This window comes from Equus przewalskii, chromosome 30, assembly GCF_037783145.1.
Source record: "Equus przewalskii isolate Varuska chromosome 30, EquPr2, whole genome shotgun sequence".
In the NCBI taxonomy this organism is placed as follows: Eukaryota; Metazoa; Chordata; class Mammalia; order Perissodactyla; family Equidae; genus Equus; species Equus przewalskii.
Window position 1 is genome coordinate 15,026,657 of NC_091860.1, and position 15,069 is coordinate 15,041,725.

A 15,069-nucleotide genomic window follows, 5' to 3' on the forward strand; every position below is an offset into this window, starting at 1 on the left:
CCTAATGTCCCTGATATTATGTGCAGCTGAACTGACAGGGATTATAACTTGTTTGAATGTTCATCAATTTCCAACTGGGTTTTAAGTCACGGGTAGTCACTGGGTTCCTGTTGGATCTGGGTGATGATGTAGATCATTGCAGCTCAATGTACTATGACTATGTGCCTTTATAGCATCGTGTTAATGCCCGATGTAGGTATTTTACTAATTCTAGAGATTCTTGTTGGCCTGACTTCAAGGCACAAGCATAAGTCTTGCTCATAAGACTTTGGTGGTTTCATAAAAATGTCTTTATTAATGACCATTAAGAGTACTGACAGTTCCATGGCAATCTAGTGCTGCAATGTACTTGACCTCCCTCAGATGGTACTCTTAGTCTTGAAACCATATTCCTGTGTTCTCCCATCTCACTTCCTAGTCTCTTTAAGATTACAACTTCCTATAAAGGAGTAAGCTATGTTTCAGATTCTTTTTACAATTTAGGAATGAACCAGAACCCTTCATTCCATGCTGCCGTCATGTTTTCCTATTCTCCTGATTGCTTGAGAACCTGGAAACCAGCCAGCCTGGGTTTCAGGCTTGATCTCTATTCTCTGCTTCTACTCTATGTTTTTTTTCCATGCCAATATTTATCATGTCTCTGAGCCATTTTATGTGATAGCTCTTCTATCTAGCATTGCTATGTGTTTGGAGTAAAGGAAAAGTGTCAAAGCACGAACCCACTGCACAGCCTGTCAGGAATTCTGGACAGAGTTTAAAAGCACTAAATCATAATGATATTGGTCCATACTGCTTCTCTAACCCTGTTCCTTTGAGGCCTAGGGTTCTGCAGAGATTTGACGAAGCAGCAGTGAACAACCAGGGCTTTCAGGTGCTTCACTCAAGTTCAACGAGAAGAATAGTTCTGCTTCTTTCTCATTTACTTAATTGTGTCATATACAATATCTTATCTGAACATTTAAACCAAACCTGCAGCTAAAAATTTACAAAGGATTGATCTGGGAAGTTACTTCTACTAGAATAAAGACAATTAAGTTCAAACTCCTCAAGATAAATGGATAATTTAGAAGACCCTGGAATAAAGGTCCCTATATATGAGTCTTGTACAGATGTTGTCAGTTATGTCACAAATTCTTCTTTTCTTTAAGTATATTTATGGGCTGGAAGGAATTGTTTATTTCAGTTATCATAGGTTATTGACATAATTAGTTTGAGTACTGCCTATCAAAATCTATTTTCAAATTGGACATAAAAATAATGTTTTTAAGAGTATATGTTTCCATTGACTAAAAATGCTCTCTCTGACAAATTAAAGTGATACTCTTCATTCAGCAATCCTTCCTAAGGTGCTAGAACATCAATTCACACCAATAAGTATTATTGGGATGCCACTACAAGTAAGACACTGTGCCTAGCACTTCAACTGGAGAGCACAGGAGAGAAATTTAAAAAAACAATGGCCAGAACATACACAGCAACAAAAAGAAGGGAGCAATACAAGAGTGATTAACAGTTCAATATAATAATAAAAGAAATGCCATATGGCGAGACTTAGTTGGCAAAGCATTGGTATAGATAGATACTACACAAACAAGAGATTCCTTTAGTGTAGGGAGGTCTATAAAGGCTGAAAGTAAGAGTAGATTCTTGAAATTTGTTTTAAATTTTAGTTTTTCCAGAAAAAAGCCATTTAGCAGAGTAGGAATAAAATCTATAGATGGGGAGTCAATACGTTTGATATCAGAAGAGTGAGTAAAACAGTTTGTCTTTGGGGATTTTGTGTAAGCAGGTAAACCTGTACAACAAGGCTCAAAGCAGATAGGAATGGCTTGGGTCCCAGGAGAAGAGATGATCTTTAAGCTTTTCCAAAGAATTAAATAATTTTAGGATATACATTGACGAGATAAATCAGATTGTAACCAAGTGAACTAGGAAATAGAATAATATTCCAACTTTCATAAGCTGAAAGATGTTTGTAAAAAATGACTAAGTATATATATATATGTATATACATGCATCTATATATCCATGTGTATATGTGTGTGTGTATGTGTTATACACATTTTTTTTTGTCATCATTGTTCTTCATTGCAAGGGGCTGAGAGATCATATAAGATGATGGTTTTAAGGTTTTAAATAATATAATATGTTGAAATACAAATATGATACAAATATGATAGATATTATCCATCTACTTGCAAAGCGTTATTTTTAACCTTTCTTCTCTTGGAAATACGAGTTCATCCATGTTCTTTCACTCATTTTCCAGCGTGACTGATAGTTTATTTTCAAGTTGACTGTACCATGAAGAGCTCTAACTTGTAAGGGATATAAATCCTCAACTTTGGCCCAACTAGCGTTGAAGCACATAGAAGATATGTAAGAAAATAAATTGTTTCAATTTGTTAAAAGTTTTACTTTCTATAGAAAGTTAACAGTTTAGACTGTTAGAAATTGGCCTTTTGCGAACCCTCATACACTGCTGGTGGGAATGCAAACTGGTGCAGCCACTATGGAAAACAGTACGGAGATTCCTCAAAAAATTAAAAATAGAACTACCATACCATCCAGCCACCCCACTACTGGGTATTTATCCAAAGAGCTTGAAGTCAGCAATCCCAAAAGTCCTATGCATCCCAATGTTCATTGCAGCATTATTTACAATAGCCAAGACATGGAAGCAACCTAAGTGCCCATCAACAGACGAATGGATAAAGAAGATGTGGTACATATATATAATGGAATACTACTCAGCTGCAAAACAGAACAAAATCATCCATTTGCAATACCATGGATGGACCTTGAGGGAATTATGTTAAGTGAAATAAGCCAGCTAGAGACGGATAATCTGCATATGACTCCACTCATATGAGGAATTTAAAATTATGGACTAAGAACAGTTTAGTGGATACCAGGGGAAAGGAGGGGTGGGGGATGGGCACAAAGGGTGAAGTGGTGCACCTACAACACGAATGACAAAGGTTAATGTACAAATGAAATTTCACAAGATTGTAACCTATCATTAACCCAATTAAAAAAAAAAAAAGAAATTGGCCTTTTGCTTGATGAAATTTGAAACTAAAATCTTAGTTCCTGTGGCATTTTAAATAGTCTAACATTAAAGTTAATGGATATTTATCAACTTCATTTTAAAATTAGGTGGCAAATAAATTATGAATGCAATTAACATTTACTGACACCCATAGAACAAAGGACTTGTACTGCATGTAGCAAAACAAATTGAATCATTACTTTCTTTTCCTCACCCATTACTAATACATATACAACAAAGAAAAATTCCTAAATTAGTCCAAATAAGCTATGCATATATAAAATTTATAGGAAACTCAGATTTGAAAATATTTCCTGAGACAATATGTACTTTTGCCACATTCTCATTGAAACGCTATGGTTTAATGTCTAAAAAAATATTTATCTCAAATTCATCATCATCCTAGAGGTTGATACTCTTTCTTACCAAAATAAGCTAAGTAACACAGAGCATTTTGTGGCTTTTAGCACATTCAGTCAGATAGATGATATGTTAAAGATAAACAATTCATGAATTTTTCATTGGAATTACTTCTCTAAAGCAAAATTCTTTTTATAGATTATGGTTGCTGCATAAGAAATATACACAAAACTAAAACATGTATAATGATGGATATGTATCCATTTACTATTAAAATGAAAACTCACGTATGCTGGGGATCAACATTTCTAACAGAGTAATGGTGGTCTTCTGCCATGAGAATAAAGGCTACAAGCCCTTAAAAGCATACACGCATCTAGCATTGAGCAGGATGGATATTTACTCTATGCTTGAACTAAATCCAATCATTACTCTTATTGAAATATCTTAGTTTAAATAATTTTGAGTAAAACCATAAAAATAATTTAATGGGGAAAGGATAGTCATTTATTATGTATGTATTATGCACTTTACCATATTAACTCATTTAATCCTCCAATGCCTCTGTAAAATAGACTTAATCAACACAGTTTTAATGTCAAATAAACTGAGGAACACTTTTGCTATAAAAGGAGCTGTCAAATGCACAGGGATAATGTTTACACTATCATTGAAAAGCACATAGGACTCTGAGATCATAGCTGACACATTTCAAGGCCAATAGTAAAAATGTTGATGATAAAGGTTGATCCACAAATCCGTGGAGATGACCCATTCTAAATCTTCAGCAGTGGCACTGAACATCATAGGATCCAGTGAATACTACTGGAAGAACTTAAAGTTAGTGGTTAAACGATCCACTTCTCTATCTGTTTTGCACAGTTGTATCTACCATTGGTGGAGAGCTTCCATGTGCATGTGCTGGTCCAGCCTCTACCTTCTCTACTGCTCTGGGCCCCAGGAGGCTGAACTGGAAGGCAACATCAATATGCTTCTTTGCCTTCTAGTTTATGGTTGGCTTTGGCTGATGGGGAGCATCAGCAGGAGATTCATGCAGAGAGAAGAGGCTGTAAGATCACCATGGGCTAGCTGCTCCCCTTTACTAAATGTTCCCCTTTTATCAAGTAGCCCTCTTTGACTCCAGGTTCAGGCAACTATTCCCTCCACTCAGTCCTTTGAACTAAGGGTGATAAAAGCCCCCACTCTAACTTTCCTTTGTGGTTTCCCTATGCATACTAGTTCCCTAATAGATAATCCCTTTATTAAAGCATTCTCAAATTATGCGATATCAATGTACCATCTATTTCTTGCCAGGACATTGACTAGTACAACATCTGATGAAATCTTGAAATCTCCTTGGTGAATAGATTGCTATCAGAGGAATATCAATGAGAATAATATTCCCAGCTTTCTGCTATTTTCGCATATAGTTAAACCATAATTATTTTTTCCCTTTTTAGGGAAAGGGAATAGTTTTGATAACACAAGTATCATTTCAGTTTATTTAAAAAAAAACACTTCCAATGGAAATATAATGTTAAATATGAATTATTTTTAAATGTTGAACTCATCAAAGGTTTGTCTAAACAGTCTGGTCACCAGAACATTCATTTTTGCAAGAATAAAAGGGCTTCAAATCTCAATTGCTATTGATTTCTCTGCCTAAAATTGTAAACATCTCGGAACCCTTATTCCTACAATATTTAAACATGTGCAAGCCTCTCAAACCAAACGAAATAAAGGATCCTCTTATTTTGTCCTACATCCCACTCTAAATGCCAACTTTTTGAAAGTTGTCTACAATTGATTTCTCTCTTCGCCATTTTCCATTGTCTCTACAAAAGACTGACTTCAGCATTCTGACCTTCCACTCCACAGCAAGTTCTCTTGCCAAGATCACCAAAAGCATTTTCGCTTTTCCCCAACTGTATTTTTTAGGCCTAATCTTACACGATCTCTCAGAAATATTCCAACCTGTGAATACTCTCCGATACTTAAGGCTTTCTACTTTTGATTTAAGATCATCACTCTCATTGTTGTCCTCCTTTGACCACATCTCAGTGTCTTTCAATGTTTAGCTTTTCTTAACTGTCCTTTAGATGTGCCCTAGGATTCTGTCTGTACTTTATCTTTTTCCTCTCTGTATTATCTCATCTACACCCACAGCTTCAGTCATCGGGTGCTGATGGCCACGTATCTTTACATGCCTTGCTTTACCTCTCCCCTGAGCTCCAGTTCTATTTCTAAACACATTCTGAACATTTCCATGTGGCTGATTCACAGATAGCACAAATACAACATGTCTAAAAATCAAGCCACAATCTTCCCCTAAAAGAGCCTTCTCCTCCTGTTTTCCCTAGCCCAGGAAATGGCACCTTAGCTGTCCTATTGCCCAAATCAGAAACTTGGAAATTATTCTTGATTACTTTCTCTTCCTGTTCATTTAAATATTTCTTAAATCTATTTATAGTCTTTGCCTCACATCATTATCTAATCAATCCCTTTATATTTCAATTGCAACTTCTCCTAACCAGCCCCCCTTCCTCACTCCAATCCGTTCCACGTACTACTTAAACAGTTGTGTAGCACTGGCAGGATGATAGGTGAGGATTCTCCAAGATCTAGTCCCTGTTTATCTCTCCAAGCTTATTTCTACATTTCTCACCACAAACTCCACTCTAGTTATACAAAATATGCTTCAGTCAAACAACTTTTCATCTATTCTTGGAACATTCTTCACTAGAATCAAATTTCTCTACTTTACTTGCCTAATGACTACTTGTCTTTCCAAATTTGGCTCTGCAATCACTTTTCTTATTAAAATTTCAGACTCCCTGGCACCATAGTTAGGGAGTACCCTATGGATTTAATAACACTGTGTTTATCTCTGTCACAGAGCTTATCACACGGTATTCCTACCTATCACTTACTAATCTCCTTCAGTAATACATAATGCATCTACAACCTGAGCTGATGCAACTCCATATCTTCAACAAGTGAGCCCAGAAAAAAACTATCATGCCTTCATTTGTTCAGTAAACTGTTATCATTGGATGCCCTTATTCTATAATTTTGCTCTAACATTTTGTCCATAGTTTATTTTCACACAATTTTCCCTAGAGAGTCATAACTCAATTAAATATCTTAGAGATGGATAGAAGCAATTCTTTCATGATACCAGCCTATTCCTAATGTGGGCTTATTTTCCTTTGGGAGCAGAACTTCATATATTACTGACTCATCAAATACCAATTTTCTAACAAGCATCTAAAAGTATAAGATACAGTACTTTCCTAAGCTTCTCTTTAAATAGCATCGTTATTTGAAGTCAAACATCATATGACTACATTGAACTTAATATGATTTCTATCAGCCAAATTACATTAGAGCTCCGATGGGAAAAGGGATAAGTAATTTGGCAGGCTTTCTCTTCTTCATTCACTTCCATTTGTTTACCTTGTCTCTTAGAAAATATTATAAGACCTGACAAGTTCACTTTAGTACAGAAAGAATATACAGGTAAGAAATAATAGGGAGATAAAAAGCCAATCGCTAAGCCTAAACCAGGAAGAGAAGTTCACTGATTTGAGGCTAAACCTTTAAACATCCAAAAACTGTCTTCCTTTTTCTTCACTCATCTTCACTCCTTTTCCAATAGTTATCATAATTCCAGATGCCCACGCCAAACAGCGCACTGAAATAGCCTTATATTTCTTTCAACGTTTCCTTCTTACAGTTACATTCCAAACTCCTCCAAAAAAATGTGGTCATTAACATATGGCTTATGGAGCCCCGTAACATAAAACCAAGCAAATAAACAATTAAAAAAATGTCAGTGGTACTTTGACTCCACCATAATTATGTGCTCACCTTAAAGATCTATCTAATTGCTTCCTAACTAACACTCTTCCTTCCCTTATCTGACATAAACTAATCATAATAAAAATAGAAGGTATGGAATGCAGGGTTGGGATGTTACATGTATTCTCTCAAACTCTCTCAGCCCTGTAAGGTAGGTTTTACACAGATGATGAGACTGACTCCAATAACTTTCCCAAGACTGCATAGGTAGCAAGTGACAAGGATGAGATTCAAACCCATGTCCCTAGGATTTACCATTCCATGTACTCTTAATGACATAACATCTACCCAGGTAGTTGTCCAGAGCCAAACTCTAATACATCTATTCACTAAAATGGATATTTGCCCATAGTGCTTTTCTTGAGCCATCTTCATAAACATCTATGGTGGAAAGAAAGTAAAATTACACATCTTCAATCCATTTCCACAAATATTTGTTAAAAAAGATAACAAATACATAGGAGCCTCCCCCATATGAAGGATCCAGATATAAATAAAAAGAAAATCAGTAAGTTTAATAGAGATTAGTATGACTACAAATAGAATGTTCCCAGAAATGTTAAGCAAGGGCTACATGCTTTGTTTAGAAACAAAACACGAACAACTGTGTTATTGATGATGCAATCATGGTAAGACTCCAGAGAACTTTGTTTTATCTGTCAAGCTCTCTCTATCATTTCCAAATGGCGTTTCTTCCCTGGCACACTGAGTTAGTGAAAATAACTCACAGCAGCTGGATTCATCTTCATTAAAGTGACAGTCAGGTACTCCATCACATAGCAGGAGGGATGGGATACACTCGTTGGTAGAGCACTGGAATTCCATTTTCCCACAGAGCTGAGATGGGGGGCTGAGAGAACAATCCATCTCATCAGATCCATCTATGCAATCTTCCTGTCCATTACATTTCCTGGAGAGAGGGACACACTGAAGTGTGTAGACACAAGAAAATTGATCAGCTTCACAAGGTGACGGCTGTGTGGTGACAGGACCTAAAAAGAAAGCAAGTCAAGTCATTTTGGCATTAGGAGAGTTCTCTTTCTGTCCAGTGTTGAAATATAACAGGAGACATTTATTTTGGATAAGCATGAAATATTTCGGTAATTTAAGTAAATTAATTTCCAATTACCAATAATATAAACTCTATAAAACATACAAACATGATTAGAGAATATGCCTTATCTTCTTAACCTCAGAAACAACATTCTTAGAAAGGGCATCATTGTTATGAAAAATGATACTTTCAAATTAGAGAAGAAATTTTGATTCATGTGTCTTAAATTTGACCACTAAATCAAATTTTCCTTGAGAGTAAAGATACTTTTACATGGTAAGTTAGGTACTTTGGAAAGCTGCACTCACAATTTTAGAATTCAAGGGAATCGTCATTATGTCAGTATACAGTTTATTAACTGCCTCTTAATGGCCTCCGCTTAGAGAATTTGGCTCCTGAGACTCTGGTCAAGGTTGAGTCGCAGAAGCAGAGGTCTGCTATGGTTTTGTTGCCCCGCACTTTGCCTTTGGGTCTTGATTACAGCTCAAAGGCCATGTGCTCTCATATCTGAAGTGCAGATAAAATCATAGTTTAAGCCAGGACATTGGACTAGCAGAAATCTTGAAGAAAATGTTATTCAAACCCAACCAACTCATTTTACAAATGAAGATCCTGAGCTCCATACATTTTAAGTGTCCAAAGATACAATGCCAGTTGAAATAAACTTTTGTCACATGAAACTACTCTTCAGCAGTGAGTTAAGTCAACTTGAAGTCAAAACTTCCAGCATGAGCAAAGAGTGTTGACTAGCTGCTGTTTGTAGAGGTCAGAGAATATATGTGAATACACAAGGTTGTACTAATTTGCTGGAATATTAGTGGAACTGTTTGTATTCTCTATATTGTCTGTCTCTGTGACAGTTGTTGATGAGCTCATCAAAATATTAAGGGAAAAAAATAGTAGTTGGAACCAGTTGAGGAATAGTTTGTTTTTCATTCTTTACATTTTTAAACTACTTTTATTTATGGATTATATGAGAATGATTTTATACATAAAGATGGTGTTGTGAATTCATTTTAAAAAAGAAATTTGAAAGTTCCTTTCACTCCCTAGTGGTGATATATCTAGAATAGATTTAGACTCAAACTCTATGATCAAAGCCATGTATCTGAGGTATATGTGGTGGTGCTTAGAGAATCTTTGTTCATGGAAACCAGTATATTTAACTGGGGGAGGGTAAACACTTCGAGCTATTAGTACCATGTTCTTATCTAAGTCCCTAAGATCATAGGAGAAAATACAGCTGCAGTGTTCCAATGTAAACATTCTAACTTCAAACTAAGAAAGTAAAGTGGAGTTAAATTTATATATATATATATGTAAATAAATATATATATTTTTTCGATGTTTAACCATGGTCAAATAAATAGTTTCTCTTCATTCTTTTCATCAGATTAATCTTACATTTAAGGAAGGTTAGAGATGCTTAATTTTATTTTTTTCTAAAATATTTTATGCACTAAACTTTTATCTTATGAAATCACCAAAGGTAGCAAAGGTTGAATAAACTTTTTGCATGTGATGAAAATCTAGAACCTTTCGTTAACCATTTCGTTAGTAATACACCTATTACTTAGCTATGTTATTAACCTTTTCCTATAAACGAGGGAAATAATTTTCTCTATTCCAAACAGCACAAATTCCTCATGTTTCTGACTTTATTCAAAATGGTGTGTGTGTGTGTGTTTGTTCCTTTATATTTTTTTCTCATATTAGATATGCAAAAATAAAATTCTCTCTTTTATTTGGAGGTAGGAATTCCATTAAATTCCACGATCATTTATATCAAAAGGTATTCAGAACTCACATGTTCCTGGCCCTTCTTTACAAGGAAGCTGGTGGGCTTGTACTGCCTGTAGTGGATTCTGTCTTGTGCTGCCCAAATTCTTCTATCAAGATTAGGAGGTTCATTCTGCCAGCTGCTGGGAGGTTACCTGAAGACAGCTTACGGCTGAGTCTGGCTCCAGGAATTTCCCTTTAAAGTTGCATACCTCTCTAGGAACAGCTCCATTCATTGACTGGTGAACTGGAGACAAGATGGCCCAGTCTCCGTGCTTCAATTTGGGACGTCTATGAAAGGGCCAGTACAGCTCCAGAACTCCCCATGGCATCAGCTGAGGCCCCCTATTGCATCTGCATCACAGCTCAGCCCTCCCCCTGCCCAATCCTGCTTCCTTCACTTCGCAGGGTGTGTTCTGGGGAGAATTTTCGATACATCTGGTACATGGGAATCTGTGCCACAGAGTCCACTTCCCTGGGAACCCGACCTAAGATACTACCCAACTATCAAAATGCATCCTGTTTTAATTCAATTCCCCCAAAACCACTTCTCAAATTTTCCACCAAAATAGTTCTCATGTAAGAGGAACATGAACTTGCACCCCCAGGGAGAGTCTAAGTTGCCCCTTAGCCAGAAGCAGCACTCCATAAGTTCAACATTTCTTTTAAGTGTCTTGTTTTATCTAATTAAAATTCTGTATTCTACTACATAATGCATCCAAGCTTTTTAATATAAAAGACTTCCTCCAGGTATTCAAATAAAATGAATACTCCTAGAAGATGTGAAGATGTACTATGTTTATCTTCTGAATTGAATGCATTCTGCTGCATGTCCTCTTTGAGAAGTTAAGAAAGTTTTCCTAAAAATTTAATATCAATGTATTTATTCTTGGGTGTCATCCATGGAGTTACCTTATTATTACAGATAATGTCCTTATCATAGAATTCTATAAAAAATGAACAATATTAATTATTCTTTTTTATAACCTGAAAAATCTTAACACTACCTTAAATGCATATTACTAACTGAAAAAAGTCAATCTTAAAAGGCTACATATTGTCTGATTCCAACTACATGATACTCTGGAAAAGAAAAAACTATAGATACAGTAAAAAGATCAGTGGTTGCCAGGGACTGGGGGAAGAAAGAGATGAACAGGTGGAACATGGGATTTTTAGAGTAGTGAAACTATTCTGTATGACACTGTAATGGTATATACATGCCATGCCACAGACTGAATGTTTGTCCACTCCCAAATTTCATAGTTGAAACCTAATTCCCAGTGTGATGATATTTGGAGGTGGGGCCTTTGGGAGGTGATTAGGTCAAGAGGGTGGAGCCCTCAAGAATGGGATTAAAAAAAAAGTAGCTGGAGAAAGTTCCCTTGCCCCTTCCACCTTGAAAGGACACAGAAAGAAGGCACCATCTATGAGAAAGCAGTTTCTTACCAGACACCAAATCTGCCAGTGCCTCGATCTTAGACCTCCTTGCCTCCAAAAATGTGAGAAATAATGGTTGTGGTTTGTAAGTTACTCAGTCTATGATTTTCTGTTATAGCAGCCCAAACAGATTAAGACACACCATTATACATTTGTTAAAACTCATAGAACTTATAACACCAAGAGTGAACCCTAATGAAAACTACGGACTTTGAGCGATAGTGATGTGTCAATGTTGGATCATCGATTGTAACAAATGTACCATCTGATGCTGAAACATTGATCATGGGGGAGGCTATGGGTGTGGAGGGAGATGGTGTACAGGAACTATCTGTAATTTCCACCTAATTTTGCTGTAATTTCTGTAATTTCCACCTAATTTTGCTGTAAACCTAATACTGTTCTAAAAAATACAGTATATATGTGTGTGTGTGTGTATATATGTATGTATTTCTGTAAATCTAAGCACCAATATCCCTGAGAACCTATATTCTATCTTGTACCTCATATTTGATGCTTTTCTTTTGGAATTTCTGTTCTAGCTTCTCCAAATCCTTTTTAAATTCCAATATTTAAAATACACAATGTTTTAATAAATGGAGTTTATATTGGTCAGGTATGTTTCTTACCATGCCGAATGAGCTGCTTAGTTAGGTTGTTTAAAACCAATGGAATTGATGTGCAAGGGCAGTGAATGAGGAAGGAAAATGGCCTGAGGTCAGTCCTAACCATAGTTAGCTTCCTTGGATATACACGTTGTTGCTCATTTATACGAGAGAGTTACTCTACGAGACAATGCAGCATGATCACTGCAAAAGTAAAACCTACCTCAGAAAAGCCAACTGAAATAGCACAGTCAGCGTTGGTAGTGTCGTCTTCATATACCCCAAAGGGCACAGTTAGAAGAGAAAGGATGAAAGAAAGAAAGAAAGAGAGATTGAGGGACACTCAAAAATGGTGACTGTAACATAGGAAGAGAGAGAAGGAGGAAAGAAAGACACACCAGGAAAATGCAGATTCATTTTGACAATATGAGTCATTATATAACTTAAAGGTGTTTTCTTGTTGTTCTTAAGTCAATATTTCTTAGACTGTATCTGATCAGGGGTACCGTGTAGAGCTGATACTGGGGGCAGGAAGAAGAAAGAGACTGCTATGAAAACTTAGTACACTTACACACACACACACACTAATACATTATATCATATTAGCTTTAGGGGAATGTTTCTCAAATGGATCACAAGTCTCAAGTGTGTTGGAATCAACAATACTGTGTATCTTATACTATAAATTTGCAGTTGATTTACTCTTTGTATGCTGGAGCTGATTCAAGGCTGTACCAACAATAAAGTTAGGATGACTCATTTGTATCCTACTAAACGTGCTTCCTCCAGTAGCTATCATCTGGAAATTGTACATCCATCACTGCTCTCTTGTCTATATTGCATAAGTCATATGACAAGCGCATGAGTGTTACCTCTCACGTGTTTCAACAGAAAATAGGTTAAGAAATGCTGCTTTAGAGTATAGCGGATTTGTATGCAAGTTAGTTTTGGGAAAAGTTACTAATCAAAGCTATACTAGTGCCATCAAGAAACTGCAGCTGAATCATGGCAACAGAGTCTTTGCCAGGTCTTTACCCATTTTTTTCTCAGAGCTGTGATCTCACATTAAGTTTGGACTTTCCAAGTCAGAGCTGGAGAAGTTTTAACTTCCCTTTGAGAATACAGTGACATCTTAACACCCAGCAGAGTTAATGGCACAAGGTGGGTGTTCAATAAATATTTCTTAAATTGATGGATAATTAATCAATGGTTTAAATAGTACTTTTACTTTCCCTGATAATTAATATGGGGTTAAATAACAAAAATGAATAAAATAAAGAATGTATTGACTAATTCACTATTTCCATTGATTTAATAAACCTCAAAAGTAATAGGGCAGATCAGAAAAGTAGAAACTGTAAAGCTCTTTTAAAAAGTAATTTTCTGATGTATTTGAATATTAATCTATAACATAGTATCTAAAGTTATCATTCATTCATATCAATACTGTGGGATTTTACCAACTGTTTCAGAAGTTTGATGGAATTTTACATGAAGGGCCTTTGCAAACAAAGCCGTATATAAATGTATAAGAATAAATTTGCCCTTTTTGTTTCATAATAAATCTTAGGGAAGGGAAAAGGAAAATATTTTAGAAAAAACTCCAGCAGGGATAAAAGGTTTAGGAATTGGCATTGTTAACTAACTAATTTTCTCCTTCCCAGTAACCAAGACATTCCTCTGATTACCACATTCTACTTCATTTTGTACTACGTCCACTGTTATGATTTCTGACATTATGGGTGTTTCCTTGTCCTCCTACAAGAAGTTGAGTTTCATTGTTCACTTAGTTTGGGCAGCAGTTGAAATATCTTTCTTATAGCAACAAAAATTATTTCATACAGATAATTTATAGTGAAATGCAATGAAACATTCTCATGAATTTCATATAAGTTCAATAAAAGCCTAAAGTGTCCAAGGACAATCTGATGGATTTTTATCTTTATGATTAATATGTTTAGTGAAAGCAAAATTGATTGCCTTTTTTCAAAGGAAAAAAGTATGTGCAAGGAACTTCAGTTTTAAAGAGCGGGAGTTAAGCTCTTGCCAAATATTGCCATACTCAATGAAGTATATGATAAAATGCTCATTGTAAAATATAATGCATCAGCTATAAATAAGTAATTGTCTCTGGCAGGTATTTCATCAAAAACATTTAAAAATATCGCAAAAAGCTATGGGGAGGGAGAAGATTATCATTTTTCAACTTTGATTCCTAAGAACTCTTGGTTTGAGGTTATTTTGTATTATAATTTTTTCTTTATATTTTCTTAAGTCCCTTCATAAAGTATAAAAATATTCCTTTTCAAATCTAAAAATTAGTCATTTCTAATGTGGAGTTATAAGAGACTCATTCTGATCTTCTTATTTAATTTCAAAATCTAATAGATTAAATATTCCTGGAAAGATGGAATGTGACCTTGTTTGGACAAACAGCAATAGAAGAGTCCGGTATACATAGAGAAGTGTGGGGAGTAGATGATGAATCAGGAGGGCTTGTTTGTCTTGTCAGAAGGGCTCTGCAAAAGAGAAAAGTCGAAAGTCTGATAGAAGGGATCAAAGTAAAGGAAATGTAAAAGCTTCCAGAAGTTGAATCCAATGAGGAAGCTGATAAATATCTGAGAACAGAGGCCAAATAGAAAGTGATAATGATTTTCAAAGTGAATAGCTGCAGCTAGCCAAGGCTAAAGCTAAAATAAATGTAGGAGAGAGCTGAGAGAAAAACAGGATTCACGTAGACATATACATAGGCATCTATATACGTACATATATGTACAGGTACACACAGGGAGCTTATTCACTAGCAATAGAAAGGTTGGAGGCTGGACAGTGGACATTGGGCAACATAAGTGGGAGAAAAACATGAGACTGTGGTGGAGGGATGTATGAGTTCTTTCTCCCCTGGCACAAACGGAGGC

The 15,069-nt window shown here is 35.8% G+C and overlaps 1 protein-coding gene across 1 annotated transcript in view; it reads right to left on the reverse strand.

The window, feature by feature from the left end:
- MALRD1 (MAM and LDL receptor class A domain containing 1) overlaps positions 1–15,069 on the reverse strand; it is a 648,353-nt gene that overhangs the window by 101,477 nt on the left and 531,807 nt on the right. The window contains exon 35 of the mRNA XM_070600827.1: positions 8,002–8,265. Coding sequence (XP_070456928.1) covers positions 8,002–8,265 — 264 coding nt within the window. The remainder of the gene's footprint in view (positions 1–8,001; positions 8,266–15,069) is intronic.